Here is a 20,901-nt window from a genome sequence, read left to right as displayed (position 1 = left end):
GAAAATAATTAATTAAATATTTGCATGCAACCATCGACTGACTAATGTTCTCCTAATATCTTAGTAGAAGTGTTGAAAATGTCCAGTTCAGGGAAGTCAGCTAGAGCATTGAAACTGTTAGCAGCTCTTATAAAGAATCTTCTCTTATAATATTTTAGTGTATGTAATTTATTTTTGATGGTGTTTGGTATTACATTTGAATTTTTACTTCCAAGTGCCCATAATATGTTCTTTATAACGTACCTATACTATAATTAGCAAATAGGATTTCAGGTAATTTATAGTTGAAACTTTATCACTTAAAAGCTACACATATAATATTTTAACATATATATATAAACGGAGGTTTGAATTGGAACAGTTGCAATTCAAAATATAGTAAATGTTGAGAAGGCCTACAGCATTCCGATTCTATAAAATTTGGAACATCATTTTGAATATCATTTATATTATAAATCATACCAATGTAAATTAGAGAAATGATAAATTTTTTTTTACGACTGCTACTATAGATTGTGTATGAAGAATAAGGTAGGGAAATTTAAAAAATGCAAAGAGTTTTATGAACCCTACAACAGTGAGATAATAATCCTATTACATATACTACTACTAATAAGGTAATTGATATTGAAAACAAAGCATGTATATTATGAATTTTATCTTGATTAAAACGCACTGTCCCATGATAATTTAATAATTCAATAAATCATCGTCCAATCGTGTTTCGCAACAACATTCGTCACTGGTTTTTACGCTTGTACACACTTGCATTATCCATGTTTAAATAAACAAAGGCAACGGCATTTTCTTTATTGATGAGCTAAATGTTCTCAATAAAATTATAAATGTTATCATTAAATTTGAAAATATTTTGTTCTTTTTTTACCCCTACCTATGCTGATAGCCTTGAGAGGCTATTTTAGCTTCTCCTTGACGTGTAGGTGATCTCGCGGGGCTCAAACCGGAGTGTTACTAACACTGGCCCTAGCGAGAGCAGTGCTTCGCACACCGGATCGGAAACGCGACCCACTGAAAAGATCTGGCGAGAAACTCAGTGGGCTGTGTCTATGGGTTAATATACTCGTCGAGCCCTTCGTCGCAAGCGACGGGTTCGGTGAGGACGGTGACCGGTGCTTGAGGTACCTAAAAGCACCGTGGATGGATCGAGGAATCTATAATAATTTTTTTATGATTGAAGGATTACTGGTGGCCCGGAGGCCTTTCCAGTTTCACCAGGACAGGTGGGCGAGCAAAGGGTCAGCCAAGAGGGGTGGGATTTGCTAACAGCTGCCTGAGCGCCTCCGAAGGAGACCCAACAGCTCAAGAGCAGCTGCTTCGCGAATGAATTTACTACCGGATCAAAATCGTGACCCGCTGAGAAGATCCGGCGAGAAACTCAGCGAGCTGATTCATGGGTTAGGTTGCACGTCAACTCTTTGTCGAGTTCAACGAGTACGGTTACCGGGGTCGCTAAGCCTGCTCCTAGTGTTAGAGCTGAAGGCGTCAGATCTATAATGACGTGTTTAAGGCGACGTCGAATGTTTAGCATTCGGTCCACCGGATCAGGTTTGTTTTCTTCAACATTGACAAGACAAAATATTAAAAGTAAATCTATAATAATTTCTCTTGTTCTCATCTAACAAGATACACAAAATGACTCTAAATTTTGTGGTTTTAGTGTTTAAATTCGAATTTCTATTCTTGGTCGCCTAACCAGTTTTTATAAATCGATATTAAACGTAAGGTCGAAAAAATAAAAGTATTACATAAGTAATTTTTTAACATACCGAAAATTGGTCGTTCCGAACTATTTTGATTCTAACGTACTAATTTTATGATAATGCTACTTTTTTAAATATTATATAATTAATTTCAAAATTGTTGTCTAAGGGACTCTGCTAATACTGCTCAGGACAATGTATACAAACGATTTTTGCAGAATGGGGTTCCGAAATTATGCATAAAGTAGTTTTATTTGATTTCAATCTAAACACGAATACGAACAATCCAAAAACTCCGCTGTCAAATGCTAACGCAAATCAAAATATTTCACAGAACACCGGACAAATTGTAAAGACATTTAAATTGAATATGCTGTCAAGAAACGAACTCCGCTAAGTGCATTCTCGGAGAATATTTAGATTTATAGCGTGAAATGGAATGAAAAGTGTTCAGTTAAATAGACATAATGGCGCTTCCCTGTTGGGAAGCATCGAGATAAAAATTCTTAAAAATCTCAAAGTAACAAACAGCCGTAACGTAATTGTGCAATGTACAGTGAAATAAGCTGAAAACCCTACAGAGCTCGGATCCTTACGATTTGTTTTTATAAACAAACAAACAGCGCTTTATGATCCGTGTAAAAATATCTCGTATTTTTAGGTTTAGTCCTTTCAAAACTTTCGAGGTTAGTGTAAATGGTGTTTCTTTTAATGCGTTATAATTTTAACTGTGTGTAATAGTTGATAAGTAAAAAAAGTAATAAAGTTGAGGGTAAATAGCAGTAGGTTTGTCTGTAAAAATACACCTTTTTTTACTAGGTTCCCGCGCCTAGGGGGCGCGCGGTGTATGTGGGACTGGTCCCTGACTGCGAGACCGCGGGCCCAAATTCTTTTTCTTATAATTGCAAACAAGCTCCACAACTACCCGAAGACTGCCCACTATTAAAAATGTTGTACGAGAACACATATTTACTCGTCTACAATAATATAGACAGGATATGATATAGATATGATATGATAAGACAGGATGGTAGAACCAGCCCATACTCCTACAATACAACAGATCCTAACATCAGTAACTATTCGGGCTAGAAATTCAGTGGATAGGAAAATAAGTTGAAGTTACAACTGAGGGAATTCGGTCTTGTTTAAGTTCTCTGTCTCTGGGAAGTCTTCTGGGTACAATCACGCATGTTCATCCAACCGCAAATTAGGATACTTTGTCTTATGGGTGTCAGAGACTGACATACATACTTATATACGTTTATATACATGTATAAATAATAAACACTCAGGTAAAGAGCAAACTAACCTATTCATCACACAAATGTTTTGCCCGATATGGAAATCGAACCCACGACCCTCGGCGCTAAGTACTGCAGCACCGAGTAAGTCGAAAGTCGAATTTAAGGCGCCAATTCTATTTTAATTAAAACATGAGTTAACAAATGAACAACACGCAGAGCATAAAACGACACAGGGAGCAAGCAGTAAACGGAATTGTTGCAATACTAATTCGCAGTAAAAGCGTTTCTTCGCGAGATCCCACGGTCGGTAGGGTGAAACAATTTGATTGCACAACATAAAATGTTTCGCTCGGATACTTCACTATTTTGCCCTACACGCAATTAACCCTCTTCGTAGCCAGAGGCACGGTTCTGAACTTCTGAACAAATGCGTACAGTCGGCAACTCTAACACAAGACCGATCCTGATTTTGGCCGATTTCAAAATTCGCGATTTCCAATTGGATTTCCTCGTTCAAGACTCGCTTTCGGTGTGAAATTTTATTTTATTTAAAAAGTTTATAATAAAAACCTCGACGAATGAAATCAGTTTATTGATGTAGGTATCCTAAGAACTAAAATAAAGAAATGTATTTTTTTTTTTTTATTGCTTTGATGGGTGGACGAGCTCACAGCCCACCTGGTGTTAAGTGGTTACTGGAGCCCATAGACATCCACAACGTAAATGCGCCACCCACCTTGAGATATAAGTTGTGAGATCTCAGTATAGTTACAACGGCTGCCCCACCCTTCAAACCGAAACGCATTACTGCTTCACGGCAGAAATAGGCAGGGCGGTGGTACCCACCCGCGCGGACTCACAAGAGGTCCTACAACCAGTAAAATTAAATATATAAAATGCGATTTTCCCTTAATTTTTTTACTATATGGATGAAGTCACGTATTCGGTCAGCTTAGTTAAATAAATCCATAAAATAGACCACGGTAGCAGGGCTGCCAGTTGTAATAAAATTTCTGGTAAAGTAAGATGGGTTTTATGGTTATTTAAGTAAGATTTAGAAGCAATTAAGTAAGTTCAAATATGTCCTAAGTAACAAATTACGAAAACAGTGATAAGATATTCAATTTCCAAAACTAATTCAATATTGTATTGTATGTATATATATTTCTCTAAAATATTGTGTTTTCAATAGTACACCGCAACATACCTGCTATATCTTTATCTTTTCCAGAAATCCTGTAAATTAAACGGTTGTCTGGATGAGATCGTTTTTAGTGATAAGACCGCCTATTGTACAAATGTATCTGCTTGTTGACTGTTTTTTAATGTTAATCGTGCTTTGGTGTGCAATAAAGTGATATTCTATCTTTCTCTATCTTTCTCTCTCTCTCTCTCCCTCTCTCTCTCTCTGTCTCATTCTAATTACTAGAAACCTGTGCGCAAAAATATTGATATCGTCAAGGATTCTGCTCATGAACAAGAATTGATCCGTATCTAGCAACCCTAACTGGCTGCAACTGACCGCGTAGCTTTTCCAATTTTCCGGGTGTCCGCCACATTCGTCACTACGGTTTTCATTGTTCGCGTCACTATAACGGATTGGCGTAATAAACGGGCCCGTGAACATGGCGTCGGCTGCCAAAAACACAATACCGCTCGCTCGCCGTCGGCTTTATTAGACGGTTTTTACTTGTGCACGCATTACTACGTGTTATTAAAGTAGAAAAATTATCTGGATTGCTTTTCTTAACGTTCGGTTTGCGTGTAGATCGTTTTTAATGTTACGACAAACTCGGAAAATACGCTACACGATACGGACGTTTGCAGCGTCGCCTCTTATAACCAAACATTGTGTGCTACACTTTACTTTATGCTTTTGAAGCAAGAATGCACTATTTACGTTTTTATTTTATTGCTTAGATGGATGAACGAGCTCACAGCCTACCTGGTGTTAAGTGGTTACTGGAGCCCATAGACATTTACAGCGTAAATGCGCCACCCCCCTTGAGATATAAGTTCTAAGATCTCAGTATAGTTACAACGGCTGCCCTACCCTTCAAACCGAAACGCATTACTGCTTCACAGCAGAAATAGGCTGGGCGGTGGTACCTACCCGCGCAGACTCACAAGAGGTTCTACCACCAGTAATTACGTAAATTATAATTTTGCGGGTTTGTTTTTTAATTACAGGATGTTATTCCTTCACCGTGGAAGTAAATCGTGAACATTTGTTAAGATTGGTACCCGCCTGCGGGATTCGAATACCGGTGCATCGCTAGATACGAATGCACCGGACGTCTTATCCTTTAGGCCACGACGACTTTATATGGAATATAGCTGGAAATTTGACATCACGTCCCTAGGCAAGTGGTGGCATTAAAGTTGATATATCATTCACTCCGGTTATCGCGTAACATCAAATAGACCGTAAGCTTATCGGTACATACAATGCAATTAACCTGGTCATCCAATTAAGGTGGGTCTGAATGTCTTCTAGCGAGTTCTCGTGTTTGTGTACATCTTCTTAAAGACATTGCTTCATTAGATGAATATTTATTGATTCCTACTTCTGAGGTTGGGATCGCGGCAGACTAGGCTACAGTAACAGTAAGCGCTCCGCTTACCCAATATGGAAGGACAGGTCATGTGTCTAACCGATATATATTAGGGAAAGTGAGATGTTTATTGCCAAAGTGAAGTTCAACATGTCGTCGGTTTTTCATATAAAAACATACCTTTGCATTTCTAAAGAACAGAATAAATGTTGTTCTCAATTTCAGAAATAAAGCCTGTCATCATATTATGGTGAAAACAGTTTATTACAGTGTGGCGGAAAACGGAGCCTTCGGCACGGGTCGCCAAATATCCCCTTCATTACTACGATATTCCTGTGCATTTTTTACAAAGGTAATAGTCCTTCGACAACGTCCGAGCAAATCGATCCTACCCTACGCTTTTCAGATTGAAACACTGCGATATACACAATAATAATTAGGTTATTGTATGTTAAAACAACATTATATCAAGCATAGTTTTTAGGGTTGCAGTTGGGCTAACCTAATATCGAATTCGACTATTCTTCAAAAACTTTTCTAATACATAAAAACGTGATGAAATGTTTACCTCAAAAAATAATTACTAAGAATTCAATTCGTCAAATTAACAAACTCAATTAAATATTTTATTTCACGTGGGCATACAGAAGCAATTAATTACCTTTAAACACAAATTAGTTCACAGAAATACTTTTGCGAACATTTTTCCTGTACGGTAACATTAATTTCTCTCTTTAACTCATTTTGTGTCGTACAACTTGTACGTTTATTACATTGCCTTCCTGGAATCCATAAAAACCCCCGGTATAGCGTAACAAAAGTAACACAAAAAAACAGAACTGAAAAAGTATTCCGTTTTTTATTACTTCGTTATATTGGCGCAATGTCTAATGTATAATTCCAATAAAGCAATTTTTTTTGTTATTGCTCTTGTAGGCAGACGAGCATACAGCCCACCTGAAGGCCAGGGGCAGAGCCAAGCCGCTGCCTACCGTTAAGTACTCTCCACAAGCCTCTTTGAAGAAGGACTTGTCAAAGCGCTCGGGAAACACCGTAGAGGGGAACTTATTCCAAAGTCGCCATCGCGTGGCAAAAAAGATATCTAGAAGCGCACTGTGGATGAACGCAGTGGTTCTTGGTAGACAATAGAACCTGTATAAACATAAAATTTCAATTGATTAATGTCGAATTTCCACCACTAGTACTGTGAAATGCGTGCTTTCGCAACACAAATCGCCCCCGAGAAACCCTTCGCTCAGGTGAAAACAGATTATAGAAGACTCATAAGTTTATACACTTTTGATCCAGGTTACATTACCACATTTCACTGCCCCACCAGTTATGGAATACTTCGAAGTACCTCGAACCGCTTGCGCTGCGCATCCAATTTTAGCATGAGCTCATTACCTGCCTAGTTTCCCCTAACTGTTTCATGAGTAGGGGATGTTACCATACTACATATTCTGTCAAGCAATCATACTTCCAGGATTAAGGAGCTTATTCGCCGCACTATAGCATCATTTCTTATGGTGAGCGGTGGCTTTCATATATTATGTAGTTTTGTCTATGGACTCCGGTTACTCCGATTAGAAAAATAAATGATAAAAGAAGGTTTATAAATTTTAAATTAATGATTATTTTAAAATTAGTAGAATAATTTTAAATTAGTGTTTTAGCTTTATAATGCTTTTTTTTCGTGAATATATCAACATTACAGTATAAAAAACAAACGAAATTAAAGTTCTCGTACAATTTTAGAAATCAATGTCAATCTATTCATACCTATTATTTTTTTTTTCTTTTTTTTATTGCTTAGATGTGTGGACGAGCTCACAGACCACCTGGTGTTAAGTGGTTACTGAAGCCCATAGACCAATGCCATAGCCCAACGTAAATGCGCCACCCACCTCGAGATATGTTCTAATGTCTCAAGGATAGTTACAACGGCTGGCCCACCCTTCAGGCCGAAACGCAATATTGCTTCACGGCAGAAATAGGAGGGGTGGTGGTACCTACCCGTGCGGACTCACATGAGGTCCTACCACCAGTAATTATTACGCAAATTATAATTTTGCGGGTTTGATTTTTATTACACGATGTTATTCCTTCACCGTGGAAGTCGATCATGAACATTTATTAGATACATATTTCTTTAGAAAAATTGGTACCCGCCTGCGGGATTCGAACACCAGTGCATCGCTAGATACGTATGCACCGGACGACGACTTCGATATCTGCTACTCTATACTAAAAAAAAAATGACAATAAACATTGTCAAAACATTTATTTCATAAATAACATTATGACATTTACACAAGCGCTTATATTTTAATAATACATTCGATTTACAAGATACCTAAAGACTTTCAGTTATTTATATGGAAACGCTTCTTGCCTTATAAATTGTCTTTTTTGTTGTCAAGTTTAGGATCTCCATTAGTCTGTGATTATATTTATTACATACTAAATTTAAATTTAGGTACATCAACTTTATTATCGTTATACATAGTTAAGAGATCATTATTTTATGTTAATTATAATTACTTACACCGATTAAGGAATGATTATGTCACACATTAAACAGCAGCAATTAGCACACAAATACAATTACCTACAACCGATAAACTTATTAAGTGATGACGATAGAGATCGTGATAACGTCTCATAAAAACACAAAAATTGATTTCGAACAAAGCGGTATTTGAAATAAATATTTAAAATCTAAATGGGCATAAAATTTAAATTGAAACTTTTCGGGGCAAGTGGGTTCTGTTTCACGAAGATATTCGGGTCACGCAAGTCTTAAAGTGAAAGTTTAAATAAAATTATGTTATTATAACATTGTTGTTTTTTGTTAAATAAACTTATTGTCATGCAAAATTCCTGCTCGTCATGCCAGATCTCTTCTTTTTTTTTATTGCTTAGATGAACGACGGTGACGATAGATGGAAGGTGGACGAGCTCACAGCCCACCTGGTGTTAAGTGGTTACTGGAGCCCATAGACATCTACAACGTAAATGCGCCACCTAAGTACCTTGTGATATAAGTTCTAAGGTCGCAGTATAGTTACAACGGGTGCCCCGCCCTTCAAACCGAAACGCGTTACTGCTTCACGGCAGAAATAGGCAGGGTGGTGGTGGTACCTTCACAAGAGGTCCTACCACCAGTAAAGTTTTAACATTTAAAAGCCGAATGAAATGCATACCAATGATAATCTGTGCGATTCCGATCCGGTGGTGAATTCAATGAAGCACAGCTCTTTGTAGAATTAGTGTTAGAAATTCTCTCAAGTTGAGCCCGTCAGCTCACCTACCTGTTCAACCGTAGCTGGAATAACTCCATATGCTACCAGCGATTAGGTAGGATATATAATATAATAATACATAATAGTAAAAATAATCTGTAAATGAACAAATGAAAATTACAACTCCCATTAGTTTTCTATCAGTACAAAATAATTTCGTCCTTGCTGTCGATAAAAATAAGGATGCATATTTATTCGATTGTAGAACAATTTCAATCTCATTGTTTCGAATTCGAGGTTTGAAAGATTGACGTTGCGACGAATCATTGTGAGGCGATTTGTACTTTCCAACTCATAAATAAAACTCTTAAAAAAACACTTTCATGGTATTATGAATTAAATTAATAGTACTAAGATTTTAAAAGTTTTTAAAGAAAAACTATGTACATTAATGCCCATCGCTGATGGTTATTTTAGAACGTTGTACATATTATTATTGCGATGACACGTAGCGCTAGTGACACACGAAAAGCACAGCCGTGCTCTTCAAAAGGGCGCGTTAACACCTCCGCCATTAGCCTCATCACTCTCTTTGGCTAGCCCATAAGCCTCGAAGGTCAAATATCTAGTCGTCACCCTTAAGAGAGGGATGACATTTCGACCCCACATTAAAACGGTATGCGACCGTGCCGCCTTCATATTAGAACGCCTCTATCCGATGATTTGCAAGTGAAATTGTCCCTTCGAAATAAGGTGACATTCTACAAAACTCGCATACGTCCGGTCATGACCTATGCAAGTGTAGTATTCGCTCACGCGGCCCGCACTAACTTGAAACTCTTTCAAATCATTCAATCCTGTTTTTGCAGGATAGCAGTCGGAGCCCCGTGATTTGGCAAGAACATCGGCCTACACGAGGACCTGAACCTAGAGTCCATCAATAATTATATGCAGTCGTCATCAGTGCGCCATTTCGCGAAAGCGGCACGATACGGGAGCCCTCTCATCGTAGCCGCCGGTAACTACATTCCCGATTCTGCAGACCGAATGGTAAACAGTCGACGTCGCCCAAAACACGTCATTTCTGATCCTCCTGATCCACTAACGGTGCTTTTAGGTACCTCAAGCACCGATCATCGTTCACGTCGAACCTGTCGCTTGCGACGAAGGGCTTGGGGAGTGAACTAGCCCACAGACACAACCCACTGAGTTTCCCGCCGGATCTTCTCAGTGGGTCGCGCTTCCGATGCGGTGGTAGATTCTGCGGAGCACTGCTCTTGCTAGGGTCAGTGTTAGCAACGTCGCCAGGTTTGAGCCCCGTGAGCTCACCTACTCGTTCGGTAACGCTGATATAGCCTCTCAAGGCTATCAGCACAGGTAGGAAAAAAATTAGAAAAAAATTCACGGTATTGGCGCGCGTTGTCAATCTCTTTGGCAGGAGATTTGAAGTTCAAGCCTCAAAATTCAACAATATTCAATATCAATATCCACATTTATCACGATGATCTTGGTCAAAATATTAGGCCAAAGTATTGTCATCGATTCTTGATACGAGTTCAAATTTTTCAATCAATCGAAAACCTTTAATTTGGCGAAGATTACATTGAAAGGTCCCTTTATCTACATCGAATAGGAATAGAGGCGTGCTAAAAATCTTACAGCACATAATGTAAATAACGATACACGAAAACGGAAATAAATCAGAACGTATTATTGCAGAACAAAATGCTACTCGAAAACAGTGTTTTAAATTTCTACATTTATAGATAATCTATCAGTAATGTACACAGAAGGAAAGAAGCGGCTTCTACACCCTTTATAGAAACGGTACTAAACGATATACAAACGGTACTGTACATTGATAGTTCACACTACAAATATATGTGTTTAATAGAGCAGGTTAAATAAAAATGATCTTTGCACACAAATTTTTTTACTCTATGGTCAAATTTTTGTGATAACAGCTGACTTATAGGTATCATTACCACGCCATAAAATCGTCGAAAAAAATGTGTTAACAGCATTGGTTATTACATATAAAAATGTTTCAGATTATTTATGATATTTAAGACTAAAATATGGCGTAGACAAACAAAATACCTATGAGTTCGCTTTTTAATGAAACTTTATCTATTCAAAATCTTAAGACTTATCAAAACAAATATCTCATTTCGACGATAACTGGAGTTAGAATATGTAAAATAAAACCCCGTTTTTTTGCATCGCACGGGGACAATAACTAAGACCTGAATTCATTTTAATGTACGATCATAGATAATTATTTATTTCAATACAACGAATAGAGCTGCGATACACACTAGTATTCGATATACCTACCTATTCTGCTTGCTAAATATTTATTAAATTTTATAAAACGCGTCTATTGATAATCTCTGCCAAAATAGAGTAATTGTAATTCGTTTTTTTAATATCTGAGGAAGACGCTATTATGCGCTAGTGTTAAATTCGTACATGATCCACTTTTTCAATTAAATCTAAATAGGACTATTTAAAAAAAAATTCAGGGAAAATATCAAATTGTTTATGAAAACAAAATTATTGTTACCTCAACTAGTTTTTTGTAGAGATTTTCATACAATCTAATAGTACATACGGACGGCACGATTTTATAACCGATGGCAATGGGATCGTGCTATTTCTTTACGCACACTCTGCATTCGATCCAATGGCACCTAACTTCAGGACGCTGTATCTATAAAGGTCACACAATCTTGCTGCAGACTCCTTTACTGAGGCAAGTTGTCAAGTTGTATGTTGTCAAGTTGCCATACAAATTGGTGAGTTTAGATGTGAGAGTGAGAGAAACTTTGTTTCACTGATCTTGCCATAATTAGGTACCATGCCAATATACTATGATACGTATTTGCTATCTTTGCTTTCTCTACAGAGCAAAGAGAAAAATTAGAAAAACCATTTTGTTCATTTGAAAACTCATATTGTTAGGAATTTATATAGACACTGCTCCCGCGTAGTCTTGCGTCAGAAGCTTTCATAGTTAAGCTCTGACGGTGGCCGTGCATGACATAGACATGACAGTCGATAGCTTAATAACTTCAACCAGGTACGAAGATGAAATCAGTACGCAGTCCGCATCGAAGGAATTCAATAAATATTTTAACACACTAGACAGTCAATACGAAAGTTAAGCACAGCGTTGCCCATTATCGTCACTCTGTTAGAGTAGCGACTGCTCGACCATTATCTTTTCGAAGCCCGACGGTGGCGGATACAGGAAATTGTCCAAGATAATGTCCAATATCGCGCCGTCATCAACTGGAATGAGAATGAATCATTAAACAAGTATTCTAAAAGCAAATGTCTAATGATGCCGAAACGAAAAACAAAGTTTTTAATTAATATAAACAGATTTTTATACGAATTTCCTCCTAAACTAGGCATACTTCAGACAGTTCATGTTTTGTTAGCACACTATCTAAGGCGAAGATAGCTGGTAGTTTTTATTTTATTGCTTAGGCGGTTGTTGTAAATTATTCCCGGAATGTAACCGCCTTTCACATTTAGACATGCCTAAGTCTTAGCTGTATAGTTTAAGAGTTGTTCCATGTTTCAAACCGAAACGCATTACTGTTTCGCGATGGAAATAAGCAGCGTGGCGATTCCTACTATTGCTGGCCAACAAATATATACCAAATCATTTCTGTCGTGTCATATCGTAGGAGCTCATTATCCTAAAATGCATATGTCTTCAATAGATTAAAGATAGTTTTGGCAGGATTCAAGTCGTTCTATCTAGGATCCAGTTACCACTTAACAGTTCGCTCGTAAGATCCTGTGTTCACCAACAACACTTTGCACTTGATTCAAATATATTTTGTTTAATCTTCTCTAGTCTCTGGTCTTTGTTATCAGGTACTTTTAATTCTAATTTATCTTAGAATTTAAAAAACAAAACATTTTTTTGTTTACCGTACAAAGCTGGATATACCGTTCCTTTGATATTCCTTACAGGTATCTCCATATTCTTGCCGTTCAAGAAGAAATTTAATTCGACGTGGTCGTAAGCGACACCAATCGTGTCGCCCTCCAGCGGCATTACCGCTGCCGCACTAACATCCTTCTTCTCATTCTCTATCTTTTCGTTTTCTGTATGAGTGGGAGATTCAGTAGAGACTAGAAGTTCGTCGGTAGGAGATTCTCTTGGCGCCGGAGCTAAGTGGTATAACTCAACGTTGTCGCTTCTCACTGTACCGTCGCTGTTTAAGCACCACGAATCTTTGTCCATGCCGCCTGCAATAAAACGTTGTGCAGTGTGCTTAGTGCGAGTTTCTTAACGTTCTCGACAGCGTAAAAGGTAACTCATATTTGTATGGAATGGGATCGTTTGCGTACGTTTGCCGCTAGGGGTGCTGTTCCAACTGCATACAAAATTGGTCTAACTTTTACGCTATCGAGAACTTTAAGAAACTCGCACTAAGCACACTGTTTTACAATTTGTTTTAATGCCGTCTATGATTCGAGGTTCTTGCTGGGATCGATCGTCACGAACTTAAAAGAGGTTATGTTCAGCAATGGAACTCTTTCGCTTAAATTCTTAAATGATCGCGATCTTCCTTTTTTTCCTACCAAGTCGCTGGTATCCTAACGGGCTATTGGCTATACCAGCTTCACGCTGACGGGTAGGTAAGCTCACGGGCTCAGCCTGAGAGAATTTGCTAACACTAGCCCTAGCAAGAGCAGTGCTTGGAAGAATCTACCACAGGATCGGAATCGCGACCCACTGAGAAGACGCGGCGAAAGTCAATGGGCCGTGTTTTTTGTGGGTTAATTGGCTCGTCGAACTCTTCTTCGATGCTGGACAAGTTCGACGAGGAATCACGAACGTATTTTGACATTATACCCAAAACATTTATAAGTGAAACTTTCAGCCAGCATCTGTGAAACGATTTGTAAAAACAACATTGACGAAATCATTGTAAACGTCAAATAACAATTTCACAATCTTTAGCAAAAGTGACCTCAAACATTCGAACACAATATAAACGTGCGAAATTATGATTCATATCAACGTAACAATAAGCGTTACATCATTGCGATCACAATTTTGGTAGGCGGCTTTACTTTAAATGCCACACATACAGCGCAATGTCGAAGGTCATCTAAATACTGTTTCTGTGTCAGCACATGACCACAGCAGGGTCAGCAGTTATATCATCATGTGACCGATTGACCGCCGGCTTGGCATTGACATACCGAGACTCGTACTATGCATGCTAAGCAATCTCTACATACATATAATTTAGAGAGAAATCAGTGAATCCGTGAACCTGACGCTTGTCACCTCTTAGAGTTGCTTATATAGACGTATGGATGAGGCTTGCAAAACAAGACTCGCTTAATGCAAAAATATACAAATAAATTCAAAATTCGGTTCGTGCATAGGTCTAGCTGGCAATCTAATTGGAACTACTGCAGAATCTATTATCATTAAGGAAACAATTATTGGTCATAACAGGACGCCATTCCAGGATTTGACGTGTCTGTTAATGACTGATACTAAGAATTGTCAACTAATGTTAAGAAAAAAGTCAATTATCTTGTTGTTTCGCTAAGGTAAGTGGGCTCATAACCAGCCCAGTATCAAACTGTTAACAAGGCCAGAGACATCAAATCTAAATTTCAATTGCATATTCTGACTATTTCTTTTATTCAAATTCACTCATGAGAACTTCTCAGCTGTAGGTATAAATATGATACACAAAGCTAGCTACCAATACTAAATACATGAAATAATTGCATACTACGAGATCACACATCAAAACATATAAAACTGGACTAAAAGGAGTCTCTTATTACTGTTAAAAATAAAAAAATTATAACACAAATACTTAATTTACTATGACGTGACCATAAAACTTGTACAGAGACAATACTTATTTTTTTACTCAATGTGAAGCTCAGGGCCCATATGGTTTAAAATTTTTCACCCACACACATATACATTATAGCATAATGCCCTAATCACCCAGACAGGAGATCAAAATTTGTATTAAGCATTAAGCTTAGCGGGAGGGAGTTGAGGCTTATACAATCAAAAGGACAATGCCCAAAAGTGGGCCAACTTTATGTTTTTTTTTTTTTTTTATTGCCCTTGTAGGCAGACGAGCATACGGCCTACCTGATGGTGAGTGGTTACCGTCGCCCATGGACTTCAGCAATGCCAGGGGCAGAGCCAAGCCGCTGCCTACCGCTTAATACTCTCCACAAGCCTCGTTTGAAGAAGGACATGTCATAGCGCTCGGGAAACACCGTGGAGGGGAGCTCATTCCATAGCCGAATGGTACGTGGCAAAAAAGACCTCTGGAAACGCACTGTGGATGACCGCAGTGGCTCCAGCTAGTATGGATGAACTCTACTCCGGTGGCGGGCGGTGCGATGGTATGTTATGTCTAAATTCTAACATCTAAATTCTAAATTCTAATGTCTAAATTCTAGGTTATGTCTAAACTATTTGTACTTGAAAAACTATGCCTTATTTTTTCACGTTGTGTAGTTTATGTATCAACATTTCTTTCAACCTGGCATTGTTTTACATAAAAATAAATTACTTATTTGATAACATCCCAAAACTGAGTGCCATAATTTTTTAATTAAAATTTAATTGTGGTGAATGTTGCTAGAAATAAGCCCTTACGTACATTTTATTATTATTATATCCTCATAATAATAATAAAATAAAATGAAAATCCGGAAGCTGGCAACGATATTGTTGTTGTTGTTTTTAAATTCACCAATAAGCAGGCAAAGAGCGCAGCCTATAAAGCCTAGTTTGTCGAAGTTATATATTTTTTATGTCAATAAAAAGCCGGTGTATCTCTTTTTATTGCTTTTTGGGAGTTTTGACGTCAACTCGACGAATACCACATTGACTGAGCATGAGTTTACGCAGACCTTTTATACACAATATTACAAATACAAATAATACAAATTACACAATAAACTATTAAAAAAACATTAAAATAAAAACTCAAGTGACGCTTCACTCGGGTTGCTGTCAAAACTCTCTGATCATATATAATAAGAATAGTGTAATGGTAGGCCATTTATATTTTTACTAATGGAATCATTAATATCTAAAAATATTAAATAATTCATGGTTTTAAGTAATAATTATTATTACAATATATAAATATTGAATTGAACAAAAATAAACTAAGAAGGCTGTTAATTATAAGCATTAGCTATTTTTTTTTAATTTGTTGTTCAAGTCACAAACAAATCTTTCGTTTGACAGCATATAGGTTTGCTATAAGGCTGTATGGGCTAAGCCCTTTGCCTATTGGCGAATTTAAAAACTATAGCATGGATAGTTTTGGGATATTATCAAATAAGTAATTTATTTTTTTTGGAAAACAATGCCAGGTTGAAAGAAATGTTGATACATAAACTAAACAACGTGAAAAAATAAGGCATAGTTTTTCAAGTACAAATAGTTTTGACATAAAGTTGGCCCACTTTTGGGCATTGTCCTTTAGAAAATGTGAGTCACAACAAAAAAGTCAAGGAAATAAATAAATAAAATAAATAAATCACAGTTGGCTCCTAGCCTTTGTAGTCATCAGGCCACTACCTAATATTCCCAGTACTATGAGGGATAAACCAATAAACAAACAAACAAAACTTAGTTTTAACTATTAATGAAAATATAAAATATTGCCACTTTGTTCAATGTGCAGATCCCACATTTATCCTTAACATTTTAGACCCAATTATGAAAATGATGCGAACATTGTGAAAATCATGCTATGACTTTGTCAGTTTTTCCTTACCATGAACTCTATTAAGATCTGTTTCCCTAGTAACAAGGCCCACAGCCCATACACCTCCCTGCTGAAGCTTTACTTCGAAATAAGCTTTATTCTGTAACAGAGGGGTGTTGCCAAGAGCACAGCCCGACCCACAAACCCTCTGACCGCCTTTTATTATCACCATTTCATTTCCTGAGGAAAAAAAACACTGGTTAGTCTGTATTTTTTCAGATTAAACTGAAAATTAGTTAAACAGAGTATACATTTTCTGAATTTTTCGTATGTTTTATTTTATTTCATTTTTATTTTTTATTCTATTCAATATCTCTTTTCATATTCTCCATATCAGCATGCTTATTGCACACTATCGATTCGGCTCTTGTCCCATACTAACTATGGTTTGATGGTATATCATAAAGTTTTTACTAGTATCTGTTTATTTTAGTTACTCAAAAAGAAAACAATACAAACGCAGAACAAAGTTAATCTATAAGTAGTACTCACCCATATGTAAAGTATCTAATTGTACTGGATTTTCTTTGATTCTAACCGGTACGCTAGGTGTAAGTGTGAACCCATTCATACAACTCTTTAAACAACAAAACATTTTTTTGATTGGTATGTATTTTAATTAAAAATAACTACAAAATCTCTAAAACTTCTCGTCTTCTGAAAACTTTGACGTCATTTTTGACGTTGACAATTTGACGAGTGAATTTCTTGTCAACGGTGAAAGATCATCACTTAATTCAACACAAACGCTATTACTTCATACAGCCAATTGTACTAAAGATATTTTTGTTAATTTACTTTATTAATTTATTATTTTTTTATATTTTTTATATTTTATTTTATTTTCATGATAACTGTTTATGCATTTGCTATTTTTTTTATACTTCTCAGTGAAAGCTTTATGCTCATAATTAGCTCGTACCGTTTTTGGGCTAAACTTTTAAGGAGCTAAGAGTTAGAACAGTATAGGCTGCCACAATTTAATATTTTTCAATCTTTTTAAAATAATTGATAAATTAATTGATGTTTACAAATCGTCTTGTGTTCTATTTAATTAACATTTTAATAGTCAGCTGTGCCTTATTAAAAACAAGGACTATTAACTAGTTTCACTATTAAACAAATAAATGCTATGATGCATTTATTGCGACATCTATTTGCAACAAAAAGTAATTACTAATTTTAGTACAACGTTATTTAAATTTAGTTCGTTCTACGAAACACCTGTCCGATATAAAAGAAGAAAATATGCATTTTAAAAATATAATTAAGGAAAATTTTAGTAGTACGGTACATACGTACTTGTAGAAGATTATCCATTCACGAAAGAGCCGTTGTAACATAAGACTTCTGCAAAATATACTTCAACCCTATAAATTAAAACCACTGTAAAATTGTAAAAAAATATTAAACACGCGTTGTACTGTGTTTTGTGTATGAAATACTGAAATGTCTTTTTTATACCTTTATTGCTTTGGATGGGTGTACGAACCTAATACCGACCTACCATGAAATAATTACTAGAGATACATCAATGTCACCACCTACTCTAAGGCATAATAATATGTACTGTGCTATTGGCAATATTATTGCTTCACAATAATAATGTATTATCGCACGGGGAGGGAGGAATTGTGTGAGAAGAATGTATCACACCACTCTTACAACTCTATAGAACTGTTATGCTCTAGAAATATTGAAGTGATCCACAATGTGGTTACGGTGCGGCGAGTAGCCATCATACAACACAAGATATATTATGACATGTCTGAATCTCACTTACAACATTTTCAAGATAAGCTTGCATACATAAACAAGTTCCGAACAGTCGGTCCATCGAGCAATTACACCTGCTCGGTGGAAGATCTTCCCTCCGTTGTTGTCCGATCTCGGAGGGGGATGATGTGGCGGGTAGCCATCATACAACACAAGATATTTGACAGATGCCTGAATCTCGCTTACGACATTTTAAGCTTGCTTAAATACAAATTACGAATAACAACATTTGGAACGTCTGTCTACCGAGCAATATCATCCGCTCGGTGGATTATCTTCCCTTTGTTGTATACCTCCTAACGGTAATCATTTTTATCGTGAGGTATATTAAAACCTCGGGAATAAACTCCCCTAGTCAGGGTTTTTAGAGCACTATGACATGTCCATTTTCAAAAGATGTTTTATAAGAGCATATAGCTGGTGATAGAAACTCCTAAAGCCGAGGAGTTGAGCGACAGCAATGGTAAACCATTATGTGGACGTAAGCTGATCTAGTTTCGATTTGAATTAAAAAATTCATAAACATACATATTTCTACTAAAATTGGTTATGAAGACCTATTGTGGATTGAGATTTATTTGATCAACCTAGTTATTACAGCTTCCTTAACTAAAGGTTTTTTTTTCCCTACCTATGCTGATAGCCTTGAGAGGCTATTTCAGCTTCACCCTAACGTTTGTAGGTGAGCTCACGGGGCTCAAACCGGAGAGTTGCTAACACTGACCCTAGAAAGAGCAGTGCTTCGCAGAATCTACCACCGGATCGGAAACGCGACCCACTGAGAAGATCCGGCGAGAAACTCAGTGGGCTATGGGTTAATTCGCTCGTCGAGCCCTTCGTCGCAAGCGACGGGTTCGACGAAGACGGTGACCGGTGCTTGTGGTGCCTAAAAGCACCGTTAATGGTGGACGTCGACGGTTTACCATGCCAAATAATATAATCACAGGTAACATTACTGTACTCTGAACCTGCATTGACGAGACCGTTTGTGATCAAAGACACCACTAGGTGAAAGGTCTTCCGTCGGTCGTACGTCACCCTCACAATAACGTTTCCCTAAACATTCAAAACCTGTCGCATAGTGATGCAAGAAATCTATTCGTGGCTCGTCGGTACAAGGGCAACTTATAATTTTAGGGTCACCGCTTCGAAACTAGGTATATATATCACAACCACATTTTCCGTAATAGGCAACCGGAGTCGGAGCTATTATAATTATCGTTACCGAAAACATTCACGGTGTTTAATTGTGTGTTATCGTCGCATAACCCAACTTTCTCGGTTGGTCTCGTAAGAGACGACCAAGGAAGGCACTGGAGAATGGAGCACAGCGTTCTCTAAATATTATATGGACATTTAAAGACGTCAAGGCCTAAAGGACAAGACGCCCAAAATGGTCATCTCGTAAGACTGTCTATAAGTCATTGTCAATAGTTCTTGTGATAAATAACTTATGGCATAACTCTCAATGAACAAGACTAGCAACTACCTACATATGGAACCATGATAAACCAATTGTTCATTGCAATTAATTTAGGTAATAGGTGTATGGCTATCCTAAAGGAAAAAACAATAATTAATCAAAAAGAAGACCGCCTCGGATGTTTATTTTGTGTTAATTGTGCAAATATAATTGACATGCTCAATGATAAAATGCTAATATTTACCGTAAAAATATTGAGCAAGGTAATTTGCCTTGAATTTTTTTCAATTACCTAATTAGATATTGAAATCTATATATTGCTTCGTGATAATAATACTGGAAAAAAGCCTATTGCACCGGTGAAGAACACCAAAAGCCAGTGCGTGGTCTATGCACTGTTCCGTGGCTCCGTAGCTGAACGTCCTAAAATAATTTTGGTTTGACCTTCTTCTTCTTACCCTTATCCCACATTATATGAAATCGACTCAGCATGTGCTCTTATCACAGGGCATAGAGACCCACCTTCCTTGGATTACATCACCATGTTAAAATGCCATGTGGAGGAACTTTTTTATTTCTTCTATTGGTACCTCTTATACTTTATTCGTTTTTGGTTCTACGATTTGCATGCTATCATTATAAAGATTTACACTAAAATTTATTAATGTTCAAATACTAAAATATAAAAACATCACATTTTAAATTTTCGCGTCTTAATACCTACAAAACGAAAACGACATTTTTGATCCGCGACTGCATTTCTGGACTTGCGGATCCGAACGAACACATATAGTAATTTATGTATGTAAAATCAATAATAAATATAAGTTATCATGATCATTATTGTTTCCGGGTTCACATCATAGCATGATATAGTCTTTATTAATACAAATTAACGACAGAATAGTTGTATGTATTTATTTATGAATTTATTTTATAAGATTAAGTAATTTATATAAAGCTTTTCATACAATGGACTAGTATTTAATTTGTGTGCCATTTGCCGATTTTTGTGTTTTTCTGTTTTTCCTCATTCTGAGAACTGTTGATTAAAATGGGCTATGTATGCCGTAGTCCCACAACTAATAAAGAAAATAAATATTTGTTTGTCTGTAGATCGTGATCTGATTGTTTG

General features: G+C 36.9%; 2 protein-coding genes across 2 annotated transcripts in view; one reads left to right on the top strand and one right to left on the bottom strand.

The window, feature by feature from the left end:
• Positions 1–20,901, top strand: part of CTL16 (C-type lectin 16) — a 71,434-nt gene that overhangs the window by 30,672 nt on the left and 19,861 nt on the right. The gene's annotated exons all lie outside the window — the stretch shown is intronic.
• On the bottom strand, positions 7,791–17,280 carry LOC101737941 (SPRY domain-containing protein 7). The gene is made up of 4 exons (XM_004924557.5): positions 17,060–17,280; positions 16,577–16,747; positions 12,717–13,037; positions 7,791–12,062 (listed from the first exon to the last, which is right to left on the bottom strand). Exons 1-4 carry the CDS (start codon positions 17,160–17,162, stop codon positions 11,965–11,967), a joined length of 693 nt encoding a protein of 230 aa, XP_004924614.1. The 5' UTR covers positions 17,163–17,280; the 3' UTR covers positions 7,791–11,964.

The sequence above is a fragment of the Bombyx mori genome, chromosome 15 (genome assembly GCF_030269925.1).
Source record: "Bombyx mori chromosome 15, ASM3026992v2".
In the NCBI taxonomy this organism is placed as follows: domain Eukaryota; kingdom Metazoa; phylum Arthropoda; class Insecta; order Lepidoptera; family Bombycidae; genus Bombyx; species Bombyx mori.
Note: the sequence above shows the minus strand (reverse complement) of the source record. Positions and strands in the feature narration are given on the sequence as shown.